Source organism: Cetorhinus maximus, chromosome 11, assembly GCF_964194155.1.
Source record: "Cetorhinus maximus chromosome 11, sCetMax3.hap1.1, whole genome shotgun sequence".
In the NCBI taxonomy this organism is placed as follows: domain Eukaryota; kingdom Metazoa; phylum Chordata; class Chondrichthyes; order Lamniformes; family Cetorhinidae; genus Cetorhinus; species Cetorhinus maximus.
The window spans coordinates 119,379,218-119,403,167 of NC_135889.1; the positions used below are offsets into that span (position 1 = coordinate 119,379,218).

The 23,950-nt window shown below is 45.8% G+C and overlaps 1 protein-coding gene across 1 annotated transcript in view; it reads right to left on the reverse strand.

The window, feature by feature from the left end:
* The window catches only part of wnt6b (wingless-type MMTV integration site family, member 6b), a 79,208-nt gene extending 66,461 nt beyond the window's left edge, over positions 1-12,747 (reverse strand). Inside the window, exon 1 of the mRNA XM_078552655.1 lies at positions 12,107-12,747. Within this exon, the coding sequence (XP_078408781.1) occupies positions 12,107-12,186 (80 nt within the window). The 5' untranslated portion in view covers positions 12,187-12,747. The remainder of the gene's footprint in view (positions 1-12,106) is intronic.
* Positions 12,748-23,950: the final 11,203 nt, after the last annotated feature.

Genomic DNA, 23,950 nt, shown 5'->3' on the forward strand with positions numbered 1-23,950 from the left:
GCACTCTGACTGACCTCAGGTTCCTGACTTACATGAATTAGACTTTCAGCACTTAGGAATGGGCAATAAATGCTAGCTGAGATGCACACATGCCATGAATAAATTTTTTTTCAAAGCTTTAGACAGAAAGGCCACCGAAATACAATTCTAACCCAGCAGGAAAGTTGGAGTTTTTGTGGAACAGTCAGTTAATCATGGGCTCCTTTATCCTCCACCCCTGTAATATGTTGGTGCATTCTTCTCCATTAGTAATAACTTCCATCCTCCTCCATGCTTATGCACCCACATTCTGCAACCCCCCTGTAACCCCCCCCACCCCCACCACCCACCCCCACCCACCTCCCCAACCCTGGAAAAATCAATCTATTAGACAACAAGTTGTTCTCTACTAGCTGCTGTTAGCTGGCATTGTAAGCAATGCACCTGGTGTATCAGGAAGCAACGCTAAAGAGTAGGCAAGTTTAGTTCATTTGGGGAACTGGTTCATCTGTGGTCCAGACATTCTAACACTGTTGTACATGGGTTGCAAACATTGGGCTTATCATTAGCATTAAAATAACACTGAGGAGAAAATGTAGTAGTATTATAAAATGTTGCTCTCCTTACCTAAGGAAGGTTATACAGGCCTTAGAGGCAGTGCAACACATTTTGTCTAGGCTGATTCCTGAGATGAGAGATTTGTTCTATGAGGAGAGATTGAGTAGACTAGGCCCATGTCTCCTAGAACTTAGAAGACACAGGTGTGTCCTCATTGAAACATGTAAAATTCTTAAGAGACTTGACAGGGTGGATGCTGGGAAGATTTTTCCCCTGCCTGGAGAATCCAGAACACAGAGTCACAAGCTCAGAATAAGGGTTCAGCAATTTAGGACTGAGATGAGGAGAAATTTCTTCACTCAAAGGGAAGTGAATCTTTGGAATTCTCTACCCCAGGGAGCACTCCATCAATGAATATATTCAATGGAGAGGTTGATAGATTTTGGGATACTAAGGGAATTAAGGGATATGGGGATAGTGCAAGAAAGTGGATTTAAGGTGTATGATTGGCCATGATCTATTGAATGGCAAACGGGTTCAATGGGCCAGATGGCCTACTTCAGCTTCTAATTCTTATGTTTTCATGTTCTTGGTTAGAATGTATTGTGAATCATTGGGCGAATATGCTAGCTAGTGGTGTACTGAGCCATACGGAGGTTGCTACTCCAATCCCTGAGCTTTGCTGATAGTTGGCCTTAAGCAGGAAAATTATAGGTCCCTGCAATTGGTCTCCTTGAGCTAGAGAAGGCAAAATTAGTCAGGGTTCTCCCTCCTCACTACTATTTCAGTGCTCTGAGTATGAAGAGGACACACCAGGCCCAGCTGTGACTTCCCCTCTGTTTAAGTGGTGAGCCAACATTCAGCTTAGACACAAAGGGTGAACACTGGGTTAGGAACCAGTGGCTAGCCATGGAAGTATGGCTCAGGGAAAGTCAATGCCTTTGGGAATGGAGGGCAGAAAACTGTGGTGCTAGAGCAATCTAATTACAGATTAGAATTAGTGGCATTCAACACTCTATCTAAAAGGGACATCAGTAAACAAAAGGCAGCTAATAGCAGAAAATGAGAAGTCAGAGGAACCTCCAATAGGCCTACTGCCTTAGGCTCATATTTTCACACACATAGATATGCTGACATGCCACACACACACACAACAATGCAATAGCTTTTCCTCTCAGAATATGTCACTAAGGTCTTTGAATGAAAGCTATTTAACATTGTTCTACAACCTTTGAGATACAAGACAGTAGCTGGGCACCTGCTTCTATAAGAAATGTAAATTATCAATTATGAAACCTGTGATTTCTTCCTTTCCTATCTCCCTCTGTCCATCCCTTCCCTTTCCACAAAAACAGACATTAAAATTACATGTAAGATGGTTGATAGTAATCACAGTTAATTGAGTAGTTCTAAGGAAGTCATACTAGATCATAACATGAAGAGCTTACAAACACAAGTAGAGCCTATTAAAATTGAGTTACAATCTTAAAACCACAGGCATTTATCCTGCCAAAAATCTCATACCATATCCTTGAAACTATCCCATACTTCGACACTCAATCAGATTTAACCCGCAACCTTGGTGTCATATTCAATCAACATCAAGCTGTGCTTCAAGCCCCACCCTCCATTTACACCATCATTAAGCCCAGCTGCTTCAACCTCTGAAATAATGCACACCTCCCTCACTACCCCAGCTTCACTGTCGCTGGGAGCCTTGCCCATTCACCCATCACCTCCAGACTTGACCTCCCAATTCGTTCTGAGCATATAAACTCCAACTCGCCCAGAAAGCTGCCACTCCCATCCTGACCTGAACTAAGCCCCATTGCAGGTATCACCCATTTCTGTTCCTCAGTGCATCTCCCTCATCTATAAATCCATCCATAGCCTCACTCACCCGACCTCAGTAATTTAATTCCGTTCTGTGTTCTTGCACTCTTCCAAATGTCTTCCATTGTGCATTTTCTCCTGCCCCCACTTTGCCATCAGTCGTACAATGAAAGAGTATGCATGCATACAGGGCCTTTCATGATCTCAGACATCCCAAAGTGCTTGGCAGACAGCCTTTTGAAGTAATGCCGTTATAATGCAGGAAACATGGCAGCCAATTTATGCACAGCAAGCTCCCACGGGCAGCAATTAGATAATGACCAGAAAACCTGTTTCCATGATGTTGGTTGAGAGGCAAATGATGTTCAAGATACCTGAGAGAACTTCCCGGCTCTTCTTTGAAAAGTGCCACAGGATCTTTATCTTCCAGCCATAAGGAACGGAGGTTGGGATTGGAGGGTGCAGGGGGCCTTGGCTTAATGTCTCATTCGAAAGACTGTGCTGCCGACAGTGAAGGTCTCCCTTCGAACTACACTGGAATGTCAGCATTGATTTGTGCTCAAGTCCCTGGAATGGGACTCAAACCTACAGATTCTGCCCCACATTTACACCTTCAGCTATTTGGCCTCACACTACAGCATTCTTTTCATTAGGTCCGTTGACTCTGCTATGTCTCACTCCGCCTGCAAAATGCCTCCTTAACTCTTTGGCCATCCCCGATTTTAATCACTCCATCATCATTGGTGGCCATACCTTCAGCTGCCTGGGCCCTAAGCGTTCAAATTCCCTCCCTAAACCTCGTCACGTCTCGACATCTCCTTCCTCCTTTAGCTCTTTGACTAAGCTTTTGGTCACTTAATCATAGGTGGCTCAGTGGCAAAATTCGTTTGATAACACGCTTTTAAAGGGCCTTGGGGAATTTTATTACAACAAAGACATTATATAAACGCAAGTTGTTGTAGTTGTTGTTTGGCCATCCCCTGAACCCATCTTGAGGCTAATTAATGTGTCTGTGGAAGATTCCCTAGATTGACACTTGCTTTGCTCATCAAAACCCAATGTCAGAAAGAGACAGCGGGGAATTATCTGGCTTCCTTGCTCTTCCCATCTACTTCTTTAAGATGGTTCGGCTGTAATTTGTGGATGTTTGAAGCAAACTGTGACGTCTGCAATGTACGGCCACATCTGGTGACTTTTCTAAATAAACCACATTGTCCATAACTTTGTAAAGAAATCTATCGTGTCATCACCAGGAGGAAATATGAGGCAACGTGAAATGTTTCTGTATTCGACAGGCAGGAATGTCCAGCAGTTCGTGCAGTCACTGAAAAGCCCTGTTCTCTCCTCACATCTTCATTCTACACATGTCAGGAGGATAAAAATCTGTTTGAACCCTGCCAGGAAACCAGCAGCTGCTGTTTCTCAGTCTACTGCTCACTGACTGTGCTACACTGCTCCTCAAGGATTATTAACTACTTTTTCATACAAAATAAAGTCAAATGTGCGAACATTACCCTTGTTTGATGCAAATGAAATTGAAAGGATATTTAAAAACAACAGACATAGGACCCTGAGAGACAGGGAATTACAAGGAATTTACAGCAGAGAAACAGGCCATTTGGCCCAACTGGTCCATGTTGCCCCCCCCCACCCCCGCCACCTAACTTCAGCTAACCCGATCAGCATAACATTAAAAGACGCCATACGCTTGTGCCAGCTACAACACTGGCATCTACCCGGCAATGTGGAAAATTGCCCAACTGTGTCCCGTACAGAAAAAGCAGGACAAATCCAACCTGGCTAATTACCCTCCCCATCAGCCTACTCTCCATCATCAGTAAAGTGATGGAAGGGGTCATCAACAGTGCCATCAAGCAGTACTTGCCTAGCAATAACCTGCTCACTGATATTTAGTGTGTGTTTTGCCAGGGTCACTCAGCTCCTGACCTCATCACAGGCTTGGTTCAAACATGGACAAAATAGCTGAACCCTAGAGATGAGGTGAGTGTGACTGCCCTTGACATCAAGGCTGCAGTTGACCAAGTGTGGCATCAAGGACCCCTAGCAAAACTGGAGTGAGTGCAAATCAGGGGGAAAACTCTCCTCTGGTTGGAGTCATACCTAGCGCAAAGGAAGATGGTTATGGTTGTTGGAGGTCAATTATCTCAGTCCCAGGACATCACTGCAGGAGTTCCTCAGGGTAGTGTCCTAGGCACAACAATCTTCAACTGCTTCATCAATGACCTTCCTTCCATCATAAGGTCAGAAGTGGGGGTGTTCGTTGATGATTGCACAATTTTCAGCACCATTTGTGACTCCTCAGATACTGAAGCAGTCCATGTCCAAATGTAGCAAGACCTGGACAATATCCAGGCTTGGGCTGATAAGTGGCAAGTCACATTCGCCCCACAAAAGTGCCAGGCAATGACCATCTTCAACAAGAGAGAATCTAACCATCGCCCCTTGTCATTCAGTGGCATTACCATTGCTGAATCCCCCACTATCAACATCCTGGAGATTACCATTGACCAGAAACTGAACTGGGCCAACCATATAAATACTGTGGCTACAAGAGCAGGTCAGAGGCTAGAAATCCTGCGACGAGTAACTCACCTCCTGACTCCCCAAAGCCTGTCCACCATCTACAAGGCACAAGTCAGGAGTGTGATGGAATCCACTTGTCTGGATGAGTGCAGCTCCAACAACACTCAAGAAGCTTGACACCATCCAGGTCAAAGCAGCCCACTTGATTGGCACCCCATCCACAAACACTCACTCTCTCCATCACTGACACACAGTGGCAAGAGTGTGTACCATCTACAAGATGCACTGCAGGAACTCACCAAGGCTCCTTAAACAGCACCTTCCAAACCCACGACCACTGCATCTAAAAGGACAAGGGCGGCAGGCACATGGTAACACCACTGCCTGGAAGTTCCCCTCCAAGTCACTCACCATCCTGACTTGGAAATATATCACCGTTCCTTCACTGTCGCTGGGTCAAAATCCTGGAACTCCCTCCCTAACAGCACTGTGGGTGTACCTATGCCACATGGACTGCAGCAATTCAAGAAGGCAGCTCACCACCACCTTCTCAAGGGCAATTAGGGATGGGCAATAAATGCTGGCCTAGCCAGTGATGCCCAGAACCCATGAATGAATTAAAAAAATACACTTGCCATCTCTAAACATGCCATTTATGTTTTGGCAATGGTTGTAGAAAATAAATATTGCACAATGCCTTGAGAATTTCGAGGGGATTCGAGGAACAGATGATCTGGACAAGCAAGACTTTACCTTTTTCAATGTTCAAACCCACTTTCTCACCATATCCCCCAACCTCTACTCGCTTCAGAAACACACCTGGTTGGCTTTTAAACCAATATTTATAATTCTAAAAAGTACTCCAATTTATTTGCTATGCCCCTGACTGTGGATGTTAAGTGTGAAGCAACCTTGGAATAGGTACCCACCACCATCTCTCAACTTGCCAATGTTCACCTACATTTCTCAAGAATGACCAATTGTCTGAGGTGCCAAGAAGAAGAAATACATTTACATAGCGCCTTTTACAACTGCAGGCTGTCCCAAAGCACTTTACAGCCAATGAAGTATTTTTGAAGAGTCATCATTGTTGTAATTCAGGAAACACAGCAGCCAATTTGCACACAGCAAGCCCCCACAAAAAGCAGTATGATGGGTAGGTAATTAACCAGAGTTCATGAGGGACCATTGACATCTCTCTCCATTAAAGAGACACAAATGGCTATATAGCTTGAAGGGCATCACTCCACATCAAGCATGGGGAGGTGAGGTGACACATCAAAGTGAGGAGGCAGGCTCCAGTCTATGGGAATTGAAGCCATGCTGTTATTTTCTTTATTCTTTTACAGGATGTGGGAGTTGGTGGCAGGGCCAGCATTTGTTGCCCATCACTAATCACCCTTGAATAGGTTGCTAGGCTATTTCAGAGGGCAGTTAAGAGTCAATTATATTGTTGTGGATCTGAATCATATGTAGGCCAGACCAGGTAAAGATGGCAGATTTCCTTCCCCAATGGACATTAGTGAACCAGATGGGTTTTTGCAAAAATCAATAATAGCTGTCATTACTGAGACCAAATTTATATTGGAAGGCAGAGCAAATATAGACCTGTTAAGGCACAAGGGAATAATGCAAGGCTGTATTGCATCTATTTTAACGTATGGAGTCTTACAAGTAAGACAGATGAATTGAGGGTGTTGATTAACACATGGGAATATCACATTGTTGCTATAACAGAGACAAGGTTGAGGGAAGGGCAGGGCTGGCAGCTCAATATTCTATACCGCAGTAAGGAGGGATGGTATCTTAGAAGGTTCCTCAAATAAGGCCATATGGGTAGAACTTAAAAACAAAAAGGGGCCATCACTTTGCTGGGCGTGTACTATAGGCCTCCAAACAGTCAGGGGGAGATAGAGGAGCAGGTATGTAGGAAAATCTCAGAGAAGTGTAAAAATAATAGGTTAATAATAGGAGTAGGGGATTTCAACTTCACCAATATTAACTGGGATAGTCTTAGTGTGAAAGGCTTAGCGGAGGTAGAATTCTTAAAGTACATCCAGGAGAGCTTTTTGAGCTAGCATGTAGAAAGTCCTACAAGAGAAGGGTTGGTACTGGACCTAATCTTGGGGAATGAAGCTGAGCAAGTGGTAGAAGTGTCAGTGAGGGAGCAATTCAGAGATATTGACCATAACTCTGTAAGATTGAAGGTAGCTATGGAAAAGCACAAAGATCCTGAAGGTCCTGAATTGGGGGAAGGCCGATTTCAATATATGACAGGGTCTGGCCAAAGTGGACAGGGAGCAGCTACTTGTAGGATAGTCTACACCAGACCAGTGAAGTTCATTCAAAAAGGAAATAGTGAGAGTTCAGGACCAACATGTTCCTGTAAAGGTCAAGGGTAGGACTAACAAGTCCAGGGAACCCTGGATGTCGGGGGATATAGAGGATTGGATAAGGGAAAAAAAGGAGACTTGTGGCAGATACAGAGGGCTGAACTCAATGGATGCCCTAGTGGAGTATAGAAAGTGCAGGGGGTACTTTAAAAAGTAATTAGGAGAGTGAAGAGGGGCCATGAAAAAACATTGGTGGGCAAGATAAAGGAAAATCCCAAGGCATTTTATAAATATATTAAGAGGATAACCAGGTAAAGAGTAGGGCCCATTAGGGACCAAAGTCGCAATCTGTGCATGGAGCTGGAGGACGTAGGTGAGGTTTTAAATTATTACTTTTCATCTGTGTTCACTATGGAGAAGGACATTACAGGTGTAGAAATCAGGGAGGGGGACTGTGATATACTTGAACAAATTAGCATTGAAAGGGAGGAGGTATTAACAGTTTTAGTGGGTTTATAAGTGGATAAACCCCCAGGCCCAGATGAGATGTATCCCAGGCTGCTATGTGAGGCAAGGGAGGAGATCGCAGAGGCTCTGACACTAATTTTCAAATCATCTCTGGCCACAGGAGAGGTGCCAGAGGACTGGAGGACAGCGAATGTGGTACCATTATTCAAGAAGAGTAGTAGGGATAAACCAGGTAATTATAGGCCAGTGAGTCTAACACCAGTGGTAGGGAAATTATTGGAAAAAATTCTGAGGGACAGGATTAATCTCTACTTGGAGAGGCAGGGATTAATCAGGGATAGTCAGCATGGCTTTGTCAGGGGGAGATCATGTCTAACTAATTTGATTGAATTTTTCGAGGAGGTGATTAGCTGCGTAGATGAGGGTAGTGCAGTTGATGTAGTCGACAGGGACTTCAGTAAGGCTTTTGACAATGTCTCACATGGGAGAATGGTCAAGAGGTAAGAGCCCATATGATCCGGGCATTTTGGCAAATTGGATCCAAAATTGGCTTAGTGACAGGAGGCAGAGGGTGTGGTCTAAGGTTGTTTTTGCGATTGGGAGCCTGTGACCAGTGGTGTATCACAGGAATTGATGCTGGGACCCTTGCTGTTTGTAGTGTACATTAATGATTTAGACTTGAATGTAGGAGATATGATCAGTAAGTTCGCAGATGACACAAAAATTGATGGTGTCATAAATAGTGAGGAGGAAAGCCTTCGATTACAGGATGATATAGATGGGCTGGTAAGATAGGCAGAGCAGTGGCAAATGGCATTTAATCCAGAAAAGTGTGGGGTGATGCATTTTGGGAGGACTAACACAGCAAGAGAATACACAATGAATGGTAGGACCCTAGGGAGTAGAGAATCAGAGGGACCTTGGTGTACATGTCCATAGATCCCTGAAGGCAGCAGCACAGGTAGATAAGGCGGTTAAGAAGGCATATGGGACACTTGCCTTTATTAGCCGAGGCATAGAATATAAGAGCAGGGAGGTTATGCTGAAGCTGTATAAAATGCTAGTTAGGCCACAGCTGGAGTACTGTGTGCAGTTCTGGTCACCACACTATAGGAAGGATGTGGGATTGCACTAGAGAGGATGCAGAGGAGATTCACCAGGATGTTGCCTGGGATGGAGCATTTCAACTATGAAGAGAGACTGGATTAGCTAGGGTTGTTTTCCTTAGAGCAGAGAAGACTCGGGGTGGGTGGGGTGGGGGGGGGGGGGGGGGGGGGGGGGGGGGGCGCCCTGATAAAGGTAAACAAAATTATGAGGGGCATAGATAGGAAGAAAATTTTCCCCTTAGCAGAGGTGCCAATAACCAGGGGGCATAGATTTAAGGTAAGGAGCAGGAGGTTTAGAGGGGATTTGAGGAGGGATTTCTTTCACCCAGAGGGTGGTTGGAATCTGGTTCACTCTGCCTGAGGGGGGTGATAGAGACAGGAACCCTCACAACATTTAAGAAGTATTCAGATGAGCACTTGAAATGCCGTAGCATACAGGGCTATGGGCCGAGTGCTTGAAAATGGGATTAGAATAGATAGGTGCTTGTTGGCTGGCATTGACACGATGGGCCAAAGGGCCTGTTTCTGTGCTAAGTTTAAATTCCACCCACCACGGTGGAATTTGACCCTATGTCCCCAGAGCATTAGCTTGAATCACTGGTTTACTAAACCAGAGACATTTCCATTACACCACCATCTTCCCTGGAACGCACTATTATTCTGAACCACACGTTGGGCATTTAGCCAACTGAGCTAACCAGCCCCTGCAATGTGATAATGATCAGATAATCTGCTTTTCGTGATGTTGATTGGGGGGATACATATTGGTGAGGACACCAGGGATAATTCTTCTGTTCTTCAAAATAGTGACATCTCTCAGAGGAGACAGAGCCCTGGTTTAACATCCCATCCAAAAAATGGCACCTCCAACCATGCAGCACCCCCTCAATACTGCACAAGACTGTCAGCCTAGAGTTTTGTGCTTAAGTGTCCAGCGGTGGCTTAAATACAATAAAGCCGAACCTCTCTAGGATCAGTGACTTCAGCAGAGGAAGAGGAAAAATGTGTCAGGGTTGGGGGAAATAAGCATTAAATAACTGAGTAAAGAGTCACCTCAAGATAATTTATTATACAATGTCCGTATTAGGATACCACTGATCTCTGGAAATGCAACCAAGGTGAAGAAATAGACAACCAGTTGGTGGGAAGAGAATGGCGCTGAGATTAGAGAATTGTAGTCTATGTAACTCTGGTCTACTTATGAACAACTTGCCATCCAGCAGAATCGTACTGGGGCTCAAAGTGTTAAATTATGAAAACAAGGGTTGAGATTTTAACTCACACAAGGTCCGTTCACTGATACAGAGTTAAAATCGGACCTGGTGCGGGCATCCAGTTGGCTTGTGTTGCCTTGAATTCAGAACTTCCAGGGGTGATCTAATCAGGGTGTTTTAAGTGTGAAAAGGTTTCGACAGGGCTGATTCAGAAACTACTCCACAGCGAGTGGTTAGGATCTGGAATGCACTAAGAGAGTGCGATGGAGGCAGATTCAATCATGGCTTTCGAAAGGGAATTGTATAATTATCTGAAGAGAGAAGACTTGGCGGGCAACAGGGGAAAGGCAGTGAAGTGGGACCAAGTGAGTTGCTCTTGCAGAGAGCTGGCATGGAAGGCAATGGGTTAAATGGCCTCCTCCTGTGCTGTAACCATTCTCTGACTCTATGATTCAATGATTATCTGTTGGTGGAATCCTGGACAAGGGGGAATGAACTTAAAATTAGGCGATTTAAAAGTGAAACCTTCATCTTGCAAGGGCTGGTGGAAATTTTGAGCCCCCTACATCAATGTCACGGAGCCAATGGAAACCTTCCAAGGCAGAGATTGATGGGTTTCTGTTGGATGAAGGTACCAATGGAGAAATGGAGCAAAGTCGGGGAGGTGGAGTTAAGATTAGCCATGATCTAATTCGGGCTGAATGGCCTCCTTCTGTTCTAACATTCCTAGGTTGTTTAATGATAAAAACCTAAGGACTAGAGATGACCCAATTCCCCTCCCTCCGTCCGTTTTCTGGGCCAGGCCGCCTGGTTTTTCACCTGAAACCCAACCCGCTCACCATTAAGTCTCATCGTTATTCGATAAAAGTCCATCCTTCCCTTGATGTGGAAATATTAGTTATTCGGGTTTTTTTTAAATTCATTTCTTTCGGCAGCTAAGAAAGAGTCAGGGGTCAGGGGTCAGGGGCCACGACCCTGTGCCCAGTCCAGATTCACATTTGGCTTAGGTTGGCAGCATCACCGTGGGAGGCTGCACACTCACACACCTCTTGGAGCCTGTCCCATACCCTCTGCTGAACAGATTGCTGTGAGAATGAATGGAGAAATGTTTGACTGTAACACCCACTGTTACAATTAACATTTAAGAGGCAGAGGGGAGGTTTAGGAAAGACTGGCTGAAAATTCAACAGAGCGAACTAATCACTGTCTCTCTCTCTCTCTCTCTCTCTCTGCTTTAAAACAGGTTGACTCAAGACCGTCACCTCTCTCTTGTTGGGGAGGAGTGGCTGGATGGAGGAATTGGGACACAGCTGGAGATAGAACTTTCTGTACCCCCCCACCACCCCCCACCCCCCACCACCCCCACAGATTTGAAGAACTTTGTCTTCATGGAAAAGTTTTCTGCCAAATAGTTTTACCCCCTGGTTTTGCTGTGGGAGGGCAGTAAAAATCCACCAATCATTCCTGTCACTATCATGACACACGCAAAGAGTTCAAAGCTGTGTTTTTGTTGGATTGACACTGCGGTGCATCTACAGAAAATAAAATGAATTCTTTTATAAAGACTGTGTCCTTTAATATGTCAATAACTGCGTCTAGCTTCAGTCTCCAGTCCATTCACATGTCAGGGGAACGTTTAGACAAAAACAGGACTGGGAGGAAGAACCCAAATAGAGGGAGAGATAGAGATAGAGAGAGAGAGAGGGGGCAGATGGGGAGATAGATAGAGGGTGAGATGGAGAGAGAGGGAGCAATAGACTGAGGGGGAGATAAAGCGATAATGGGAGAGATAGAGAGATAGAGGGAGAGAGACAAAGAGAGATACAGAGACACAGAGAGGGAGAGAGAGAGAAACAGAGAGGGAGAAGGGAAAGAGAAAGAGAAAAGTTTATATTTATATAAAGATTGATAGAGAAAGGTAGGGGAAGACAAAGAGACAGAGAAAAAGAAAGGAGAGAAAGGGAAAGAAAAAAACAAGAGGTTACAAGGAGACAGAAAGAAAAACCAAAAGAGAGAGAGAGAGAGAGAGAGGGAGGAAGACAGAAAAAGAATAATTTCGATTGTTACTCACCACCAAAGGCTGATGATGTTAGCAGGACACAGGAGAAACAGGAATAAGGCAAGTTGTACCCTGGACACAGGCTCCATCATCCAGGCAATGGGATTCAGACTAACACCAACTGGACACTCCTGTCAGGGCAGAGACTGGACACTCCTCTCTTGGGGCAGAGACTGGACACTCCTCTTGGGGCAGAGACTGGACACTCCTCTCTCAGGGCAGAGACTGGACACTCCTCTTGGGGCAGAGACTGGACACTCCTCTCTCGGGGCAGAGACTGGACACTCCTCTTGGGGCAGAGACTGGACACTCCTCTCTCAGGGCAGAGACTGGACACTCCTCTCTCGGGGCAGAGACTGGACACTCCTCTCTCGGGGCAGAGACTGGATACTCTTCTCGGCCGGCCTGGGGTCAGAAAGCTCCCTTGTGGGGGCAGAAGGGGAGCTGGTGCCCAGATGTCTTGTCGCTGCCCAGGGCAAGAGATCGTTGCTGATCCTCTGGAGAATCGGGGATCTGCAGGGGAAGGGACCTCTCTCTCTCTCTCTCTCTCTCCGCTTGGGCGAGGAGTGAGCGGCTGGATCTTCAGCTCCGAGGAAGCAAGGTCTTCAGGAGGAGGGCAGCTGAGGTCCGGCCGATGGTGCCTGGCAGGATTGGCAGGGAGGGGAGTGGGGAGCCGGGGGCCACATGGAAAGCGGTGTGTGGAGGAACTTTTGGGTCGGTCGCTGGGAAGGGCTTGTCCAGACCCCGGGGGGAGAAGCAGGGATCCGCCAGTTGGAAAGCGATGAAGGGAGATCTTTACATGGGAAGGGGTCCCGGGAGGAGGGAGGGAGGGGGTGGGTGGGGGGTTGGAGAAGGGGGGCAAATCCCTCAGTCTGTCAGCTGGGACCTGAATGTCCCACCCGGGCAGTGCCACCTGGTTGAGAATTTGGAGAAGGGGGAAGGGGGTGAAGAGCCAGCAACTCTTACCAGGAGGCGCAGAGAGTCAGGAAACTCAGGACAGACTCGGGGAGTGGAAGCAAACAGCTCATATTGAGTTGCAGAACGCAAAAAAAAAAGGGGTAAGAAAATGAGATGCCCCCTTCAGTCAATCCTGACCCAATTCCCAATTGTCTTCTCTGGAATTCGTCCAGGACTCCCGACAACTCCCAAATTCCCAATAATCTTGAGTGTCCGCAACGGGTCAGGACCTGGAGATTGGACTTTCTCTCCTACCCCGGGGATCCTGATTCCCTTTAACCTTCTAACCGGAGGAAAGCTCCCCCCAAACCTCAATCTGACAACAGCCAGAAAGGGGAAAGGTAAGGGACAGGAATCAGAGTCAGTCTCTGAGTTAGAGGAGGAGAGGGAGGGAGGGAGGGAGAGGGGAGAGTTAGGGCGGCGGGTGTTCCTTGTTAAAGCCCCTCCACACACCCAGACCCAGACCCACACACACAGACAGACACAGACAGACACACAAAGGTCCTTAAGGAGAGCCCATGGTCTGATTGAAGTTTGGGGCAAGTTCCGAGGGGTCCCGGGCGGAGTCTGCACTGTCAGCCCTCCCTAGCTCCGGCAACTCCGCTCTCTGTCCTGCTCTGTCAGATATTGGCTATGTTGCCAGCGAGGGAACAATTACTTCTCCTTCTCCCACACACTCGCTCATCTTACGCTCCTCGCTGACGTCGCTCCCGGCCAAAAAAATGTTTGTGTGTCAGTCACTCAGTGAGGAGGGTTGATCACTCGAGAGGAGATGGGAGGAGGTGATGGCGAGCCGGGGTCGCTGTCTGATCTGTTTACTGTAAGCATTGGAAGAAGAGGGTGGAATCGAGCATCAGAGAGAGAGAGAGACAGAGACAGAGACACACAGACAGAGAGGACTTGGTTATTCACCTGGGAAGCAACACAGGTAGAGAGGGGCGGTAGAAACTGTAAGAGAGAGAGAGTGTGAGAGAGAGATAGAGACTGAGAGACTCTACAAGAGAGTGTGTGAGAGTGAGAGACTGTGAGAGGGAATGAATGAGACTGAAAGTGAGAGAGAGAGAGAATGTCAGAGTAAAGAAGGTCGGGAGAAACTGAGACTGAGGGAGTGTGTGTGGCAGATAAAGTGAGAGACTGAAAGATTCTATAAGAGAGTGTGTGAGAGAAAAAGACTGAGAAGTGACTATGAGAGAGGATGAGTGTGTGTGTGTGAGAGAGAGAGACTGACTATGTGTGTGGGAGAGAAAGAGGCTGTAAGAGAGAATGTGAGAGAGATCAAGAGTGAAAGACTCTGAATAAGAGTGTGTGAGAGAGACTGACTGAGAAGTGACTATGAGAGAGGATGAGTGTGTGTGTGAGAGAGACTGACTATGTGTGTGGGAGAGAAAGGCTGTGAGAGAGAATGTGAGAGAGATCAAGAGTGAAAGACTCTGAATAAGAGTGTGTGAGAGAGACTGACTGACAGAAAGATCAGGCTGCGAGAGAGTGATACTGTGAGACAGAATGAGAGTGAGTGCCTGACAGTGTTTGAGAGAGAGAAAGGCTGTAAGAGGAATTGAGACTGTGAGGGAGACTGAGAGAGAGAGAGAGACGGTGAGATTAAGAGTGAAAGGCTGAGAGAGAAACTTAGAGAGAGAGAAAGAAATTTTAAGAGAGTGATAAAAGGTATTTACCTGGGAATGCAGGTAGTCAGAGAGGGAAATAGCGTGAAAGAGAGAAAGAATGAGGAAACTCTAAGAGAAACAGGTTATTCACCTGAATGCAAAAACAGTGTGAAAATGAAAAGAGAGAAACAGCCAAAGGGATTGGGAAGCAAGAGGAAAAACTGAAGAATTTTTGAAGTGTAGTCACTGTTGTAACATAGGAAAAAACACGGCCACTTTTCGAACAGCAAGATCCCACAAACAGCAATGTGATACCGACAGGTTAATCTGTTTTTGTGATGTTGATTGAGGGATAAAGATTAGCAAGTTACACTGAGGAGCATCCCCTGCTCTTCTTTGAAATACTGCCTTTGGTTCTTTAACATTCCCTTGAGTTTAACATCTCTTCTGAAAGATGGCACCTCCAGCAATGCAGCATTCACTCACTATTCCACTGAAGTGTCAGCCTGGATTTTGTGATTGGTCTGGGAGTGGGACATGAACCCACAACCTTCTACCTCAACAAGGCAACAAGCACTACACCACTGAGTCACAGTTGGCAGAGATATGAAGTGGAGGAACAGAGACTGAGGGAGCAATGAAAGGAAGACAAGACAATTTAGGATAATTAACAAAAGAACCAAAGACAACACGAGGAAACACCGTTTATTGCAGTGAGTGTAGTGGTTAGGATCTGGAATGCACTGCCTGAGAGCGCAGTGGAGGCAGATTCAATCGTGGCTTTCAAAAGGGAATTGAAGAAAAACTATTTGCAGGGCTATGGGGAGTGATGCTCACTGAGTTGCTGTTGCAGAGAGCTGGTATGGACACAAAGTGCCAAATGGCCTCTTCCTGCGCTGTAACCATTCTATGATTCTATGAGACAGAGAAAGAGGAGGAAAGGTAGGGCAAACAAATCCAGAGCTCCCTGGATGACAAAGGAGATAGAAATTAAGATAAAAAAGAAAATGTGATTACGACAGGTGTCAGGTAGAAAATACAGCGGAGAACCAGGCTGAATACAGAAGGTTCAGAAGAGAGGGGAAGGAGCAAATAAGAGAAGCAAAGAGGGGGTATGAAAAGAGACTGGCAGCTAACATAAAACGGAATCCCAGAGTTTTCTATATGCATCTAAATAGTAAAAGGTAAAAGGGTGGTTAAAGGAGGAGTAGGGACAATGAGGGCCCAAAAAGGAGATTTACACATGGAAGCAGAGGGTATACCTGAGGCATTAAATGAATACTTTACATCTGATTTTAGCAAGGAAGAAAATGCTACTCAGGCCACGGTAAAAGAGGAGGTCATTCAGGCACTAAAAGGGCTTAAAATTGAAAAGAAGGAGGGATTGGATAGATTGTCTGTGCTTAAAGTTGATAAGGCACCAGGACTGGATGAGATCCATCCAAAGATACTGTGAGAAGTGAGAGTGGAAATTGCAGGGGCACTGGCCATAACTTTTCAGTCTTCCTTAGACTCAGGGGTGGTGCCAGAGGATTGGAGAATTGCAAATGTTACACCCTTGTTCAAAAAAGGGTGTAAAGCTACATCTAGCGGCTACAAGCTGCGGTGGTGGGGAAACTTCTAGAAACAATAATTCAGGACAAAATTAATAGCCACATGGACAAATGTGAGTTAATCAAGGAAAGCAAGCATGGATTTGTTCAGGGAAAATCATGATTAACTAGCTTGCTGGAGTTTTTTGAAGAGGTAACAGAGAGTGTTGATGAGGGTAATGCTTTTGATGTGGTGTACCCGGACTTGATACAGTGAGCAAAGTGATAGCTCATGGAATAAAAGGGAGAGTAGCAACATGGATATGAAATTGGCTGAGTGACAGGAAACAGAGATAATGGTTAATGGGTATTGTTCGGGCTGGAAGAAGTTTTGTAGTGGAGTTCCCAGGGGTCAGTGTTGAGACTCTTGCTGTTCCTGATATATATTAATGACCTGGACCCTGGTGTACAGGGGGACAATTTCAAAAATTGCGGATGACCTGAAACTCAGAAGCATTGTGAACTGTGAGGAGGATAGCGCAGAACTTCAGAAGGACATAGACAAGTTGGTGGAATGGGTGGACAAGTGGCAGATGAAGTTCAGTGCAGAAAAATGTGAAGTGATTTGTTTTTGTAGAAAGAACATGGAGAGACAATATAAAAGAGGGGGTACAACTCTAAAGAGGGGGTGCAGGAGCAGGGAGACCTGGGTGTATATGTGCATTAGTCAGTGAAGGTGGCAGGACAGGTTGAGAAAGTGGTTAAAAAATCATACAGTACCCTAAGCTTTAGTAATAGGGGCATAGAGAACAAGAGCAAGCAGGTTACATTGAACTTGTATAAGGCTGGAGTATTGAGTCCAGTTCTGGGCAGCAGAATTTGAAGGATATGAAGGCATTGAAGAGAGTGCAGTAAAGATTCACGAGAATTGCTCCAGTTGTTAGGAACTTCATTAGGACTGTTTTCCTTGGAGAAAAGAAGGCTGAGAGGAGATTCGATAGAGGTGTTCAAAATCATGAGGGGCCTGTTTGTAATTTGTAGGGGTTACTGGGGATAAATTACAAGAGTGACTGGTGATAACTTATGGGGTTTAGTGGGGATAATTTATGCGAGTTACTGGGGAGAATTTGTAGGATTTACTGGGATAATTTACACGAGTTTCGGGGGTTAATTTATAGTAATTACTGTCATACTGTTCCCACTGGTGAAAGGATCGAGAATGAGAGGGCACAGATTTAAAGTAATCGGCAAAAGAAGCAAAAGTGATATGAGGAAAAACTTTTTCACACAGTGAGTGGTCTGGAGTGCACTGTCTGAGAGTGTGGTGGAGGCAGGTTCAATCGAAGCATTCAAAAGGGGATTAGACTGTTATCTGAAAAGGAAGAATGTGCAGCGTTACAGGGAGAAGGCGGGAGAATGGCACTTGGTGAATTGTTCATTCGGAGAGCTGGTGTAGACACGTTGGGCCGAATGGCCTCCTTCTGTACTGTAACAATTCTGTAAAAGGAGAATGAAGTGATGGAGGCAGACAGAGTGAGGATAGACAGATAAAGGTGTAGGTTGGAGCAAAAATATAAATACATGAGAAAGATTTGTAGAAGAAGCGTATTAAAAGATCAGATTGAAAGATGGAAGTACCAGGTGATGGAGGAGACAGGCAAAATAAGCAAAGTAATGAAAAGATAGGGTCAGAAAGTGAAGGAACAGGGGACAAGAGGACAGAGAATGCGAGGGTTAAGGTGAGAGAAAGAAGCAAAGAAAGGAAGAAAGACAGACAGACAGACAGACTTGTATTTATTTTACTCAACCTTGGGACAACTAAACGTGCTTTATAGCCAATCTGCAATCACCATTGTAAGGTAGGAAATGTGACAGACAATTTGCACACAGTAAGCTCCCACAAACAGCAATGAAATAATGGTCAGATAGTCCTTTTTCAGTTATGCTGACTGAGGCACAAACACTAGCCAAGACACCTGGGAATAAACAATCGAATCTTTTATGTCCACCTGACAGGCTTAACGCCGCCTCCAAGAGCAATTGCATTGGGACGCCAGCCTGGAATATGTGCTCAAGGTTATGTGAGATCAGAGAAAGATGGAACGTGTGTGTATACAGTGTCTTTTTGACCCTGGGGACCGTCAGCATTGCACAACCAGCAAATCACTTTTGAATTACAGTTATGGTTTTGCAGCCAATGTGGTGCACAGCAAGATCCCACATACAGTAAAATGAGAGGGATGACTAGTTGTTTTCGGCAAGGAAGGAATGCTGGCCAAGACACTGGGAACCCTCCCTTAATTTTTTTCAGATAGGAGAACTTCCGACCTCAAATTCGAACGATCACCAATTTCCACATCTGTCACATCACTTGACTTCACCCGGGCCTCAGCTCATCTGCTGCTGAAATCATCATCCGTGCTTTAGCTTCCTTTAGACTTGACCAATCCAACGCACTCCTGGCTGGTGTCCCACAACCCATCCTCCATAAACTTGAGGTCACCCAAAACTTTGCTGCCTGTGTCTTAACGCAGTCCCATTTCCCTATCAGCCCCGTGCTCACTGACATACGCTGGCTCCTGATCTGATTATGAGCCATTTCGCTCTCTTTTCAATCCTGGTGCATTCGTTGAGTCCAGCACAGATTTCTACCTCCTCTGTGACAAACAGGTGGTAAATTTACTCAAGTATGCAATGATTCACAGGGAGTAAGGGAGGCCCTGCATTTATATAGTGCCTTCCACAATCTCAGGACATCGCAAAGCACTTTACAACAAATGAGGTGCAGTCACCATTGTAATGTTGGAAATGTGACAGCCAATTTGCACACAGCAAGCTCCCGCTGACAGCAATGTTATCATCACCAGATAACCTGGTTTTACTTATGTTGTTGCAAGGATAAACATTGGCCCCTCCTCTTCTTCAGGGTAGTGCAATGGGATCTTTTATATCTACCTGAGAGGGTAGATGGGGCTTTGGTTCAACATCTCATTCAAAAGATGGGGGCCAGGATTTTCCAGACCCTCACACTGGAGGGATCTTCTAGTCCCACCGATGTGAACGGTGATTTCAACGGCTTCCCGGCCTTGCTGTGGGGGGACCTGCCATGTCGGGAGGCAGGGTGGAGGGGGCTGGAAAATTCCAGCCGGTATCTCTGGCAGTGCCGCACTCCCTCAGTGCCGCACTGGAGCATCGGCCGAGTTTTTGTGCTCAAGCTCCGGGGGTGGGACTTGAACCCACAGTTTTCCAATTCAGAGACAAGGGTGCTGCCCAATAAACCACAGCTGACACTGGGCTGTGCTTCATATTGATCTCACTCAAGGTGATTTTACAACGCCGCTTTAACTCTTACCCTGTGTGGAAAGGGGCATCCAGGATTGCGGCGGAGGCAATGGCGTAGTGGTATTGTCACTAGCCTAGTGACCCAGGGATCCCCAGGGTAATGCTCTGAGGGCCCGGGTTTGAACCCAGCCACGGCAGAGGGTGGAATTAGAATTCAATAAAAATCTGGCATTCAAAGTTTAATGGTGACCATGAAACCATTGTTGCTTGTTGTAAAAAACCCACCCGGTTCACTAATGTCCTTTCCAGCAATGAGCTTGGCCCTTAAATGCCCCTCTGAAGAAGGGCAATTAGGGATGGGCAATGAATGCTGCCCTAGCCAGTGATAGCCAACGTCCCATCAATAAATAAAAAATCTTTATCCATCTTTTAGAATCTGAAACCAGTTGCTTTGAGCTTTGTTGTTGAAAACCAAAACACCGTTTTTTGTGTTGGGACAAGCAGGGACATTTTCCCTACCCCGCTCCCCCCCACCCCCCCACCCCCTCCGCCCCAGCTTCCCTGCTGATCTCAGAGATCGGACTCCTTCAATCTGACGGCACATCCATAGATTTACATACCAAACTCAGGGGCAATGCAAACCACCAGGAGTCATAGAGTCAAGATGATAATGGCCAGTAAACTGGGCAAGTAGATGGCAGATGCAGTTCAACACAGAAAAAGATATAATTGGGGGAGGGTGGGGGGGGGGGGTCTGCGGTAGTGGGGTAAAGACGGAGCAGAAATATAAAAGTAAGTTCCTTAACAGAATGGAGGAATAGAAAAATCTATTGGCACAGACATGTAGATACTTAAACCATGTGAAATCATGTAGAAAAATATGTATAAAGTGGAAAATTGGATTCTTTAGCACAAAGGGAATTAGAAATTTGGAATTCATGCCCTCATAAGGTTGTGGATGTTTGGGGTTATTTGGAGTTTCCAAGACTGAGATTGATAGATTTTTATAGGAGTATCAAGTGATATAGAAAAAAAATAGCAGGTAAATAGAGTTAGATTACAGATCAGCCAGCATCTAATTGAATGGCGGTGAAACAGGTAGATGGACTGAATGGCCTCCTCCTGTTCCCAAGTTTCTAGGCTTAGGAATTTCCTCAGAGCGGCTCCCACTTCTACGCAGTACCTTCGCCACAACCGTGCCTGATAACCCCGTGTGTAGAATTTCCAACACAGCTCTGGCACAGATACTGTTGTTGATGCAGACACAGCACGAAGGAGATTCCCAGCCTCATCTTGTCGACAGGAGTGTTGAATATAAAAGGAAGCGATAGTTGCTAAATTGGTGACAAGGCCCTGGTTGGTTGGGTCTGGGTCAGGGAAGGGGTGGAGTGCGAACTGCTCCAGGAGCATTTCCAGTCCTGGAAGCTAATTTTCCTGTTTTAATGTCCATTCCTGGGCACTCCATGTAAGAGAAAGATAGCATTGATTAAAAAGGGTGCAGTGAAGATTCACCAGAACCTGCGTGGTTAGAGCTGAGGAAAAAGATTATTGGTGAAGAATGAGACACACTGTCAAAGCTTTTCATCTTGGACTCATCAGACCCAATGCAAAAATACCAAATCTCAAATTGTTGTTCCACATGAAGACCAAGACCAAAAGCCTCAACAGCACGTCTCTTATTGCACCAGTTCTGTACCAGCAAGAAAAACAGCCGAGAAATTAGAATGTTTTCCATTGGAACTGAGAAAATGAATTGGGAAATCTATTGGAAACCTTCAAAATGATTTAGAAAAAAATTGCTTCAACGGGAAGGTAAATTCTGGAAAAATTGTCCCTATTGGATGGCAGATTGGTAATGAGGAGATGCAGACTGACGGGTTACCGGGTATAGTATGGAGTCGGCTGTTCAAGAGATGTTTTGGCCAGAGAAGCTAATCGAAGGATTAATCAAACATAAACTTCGGTCATGTGACAGGGATTGAGATCAGTATTTGAGAAGGAAGAATAATAGAGGGAGAGAAAAGTAACAATACAGAATTAACGTGCACTGCATCGGCGGAAGGGCAATGGGCCCAATGGCCTCCCCTACACCGTAATTACTAGAATTCTTATAGAAAAACTGATAACTCTTCCAATCCTATCCCTCACAGCGACTATTCCTATTTATTTCTGTCGATAAAACTGACCCGATCTGCTAACGGTAACCCTGTTAGTGACTGTTTCTGCTAACCCGATCCATTACGGTGACCCCCCTGCAAACTCTATTTCTGGTGATGACTCTTCTTTTCCCAATACAGCTGCATCGAGCCTTGCACCCCACCCCCCCCCGCCCCCCCCGCCATGGCATCACCGTGCAGTCAGTGGTTAATCTAATGCTTCTCCCAGTTCTACAGGATGCCTTCAGCAACTCACACTACGATTGAATTTACAGCTCAGAAACAGGCCATTCAGCCCAACTGGCTGAGGCTGGGATAAAAGCAGAAAATGCTGGAAAAACACAGCAGGTCCGGCAGCGTCTGTGAAGCGAGAAACAGAGTTAAGGTTTCAAATCCACATGGCTTCTTCAGGGCTCTGGAGAAGAGTCATACGGACTTGGAATATTAAATCTCTTTCTCTCTCCACAGGCGCTGCCGGACCTGCTGAGCTTTTCCAGCATTTCCTGTTGTTACTTCGGGTTTCCAGCATCCGCAGTATTTTGCTTTTATTTGATTGGTCTCCGCTGGTGTTTCGGCTCCGCTGACCCACCTCCCAGTCGACGTTGTCTCGCCCTGCCAGCATAGCCTATCGCTCCCTCCTCCCTCCTGTGTTTATCCAGCTTCCCCTTAAACGCACCTTTACTATTCCCCTCAGCCCACTCCCTATGGCAGTGAGCTGCACCTTCTCGCCACTCTGTGGGTGCAGACATTGCCGCTGACTTTGCCTTGGGAGCTTCATTCATTCATTAACAAAAACGCATTCCGAAGACATTGACAGAAGCAAATGCTGACACGGTGGAGACCCTGCGAGGACAAAGCCTTCTCATCCCCGTGTAGAACGAGTCATTCATCTCTCTGGGCTGCAGATATCAGAAATGGCTAAAGGAGTAAGCGAAGGAGGAAATCCACAATGTGGAATATTTATCCGTTAGGATTACCTAAAATTTACAAACTACAGACAAAGCGCACAGAATTTTACAGCACAGAAACAGGCCATTTGGCCCAACTAGCCCATACTGGTGTTTATACTCCACACAAGCCCCCTCCCACTCCTCTTCATCTCACCCTATCAGCAGAGCCATAAGACCATAAGACCTAGGAGCAGAAATTAGGCCATTCGGCCCATCGAGTCTGCTCCACCATTCAATCATGGCTGATAAGTTTCTCAACCCCATTCTCCCGCCTTCTCCCCATAACCTTTGATCCCCTTACCAATCAAGAACCTATCTATCTCGGTCTTAAATACACTCAATGACCTGGCCTTCACAGCCTTCTGTGGCAATGAATTCCATAGATTCACCACTCTCTGGCTAAAGAAGTTTCTCCTCATCTCTGTTCTAGAAGGTCTTCCCTTTACTCTGAGGCTGTGCCCTCGGGTCCTAGTCTCTCCTACTAATGGAAACATCTTCCCCACGTCCACTCTATCCAGGCCTTTCAGTATTCTGTAAGTTTCAATCAGATCCCCCCCTCATCCTTCTAAATTCCATCGAGTATAGACCCAGAGTCCTCAAACGTTCCTCATATCTTAAGCCTTTCATTCTTGGGATCATTCTATTCTATTCCTTTCTCCCTCATGTGCTCAGCTTCCCCTTAAAGGCTTGTATGATTTTCATCATGTACTTGAACAAGGGGAACTGCCGGATGGATACTGAGAACATATTGCACTGAATCCACCAGCAATTTGGAAATTAACTCCTTGGACCTTCATTTCTTGTTGGATTGTTGCTTAAATCCCCTGGCTCTTTTAGCATTCCCGGAACCACCTTTGGCGATGTCACAGTAGTTTTCAGAGACTGATATCGATGCAATTCGCAAGTAGCAATTGCGGGATCGGCCTAAGTCTGCAGCGCAAGTGCGCTGGGGACTTGTGAGTGAGATGCTGCGGATTTCTAAAGCCTTCTCCCCAGGTGTGAACAGCAACCTTTAGAGAGAGAGAGGGGTCCAGGTTAGCTCGACAGCGCCGCCCCGCGGACTCTCCGGCGGCGTGGTCGGTGACTTCAGAGAGGCGAACTCTTTAGAAAAGTAAATAAAGGTTGAATATTTGGAGAGAAATAAACTTAGGCTGGAGTTGCGGGCTTAGGGGGGGAGGTAATAATGCCTTGAGTCAGGCTGAGATATTTTTGTTCCTTTTCTTGCGTAATGGAAGTTTTTAAACAGGAGCTGCCCCCCTCCAAGGCGTTAAAAACCAGTGAAATAATTCAGACATGATCATGGTTTGCTAATTTTAAAGTGTATTTTCTTACTGAATGAAAGTATTGTATTGAGGACAGACTGTGGAAACCTTCT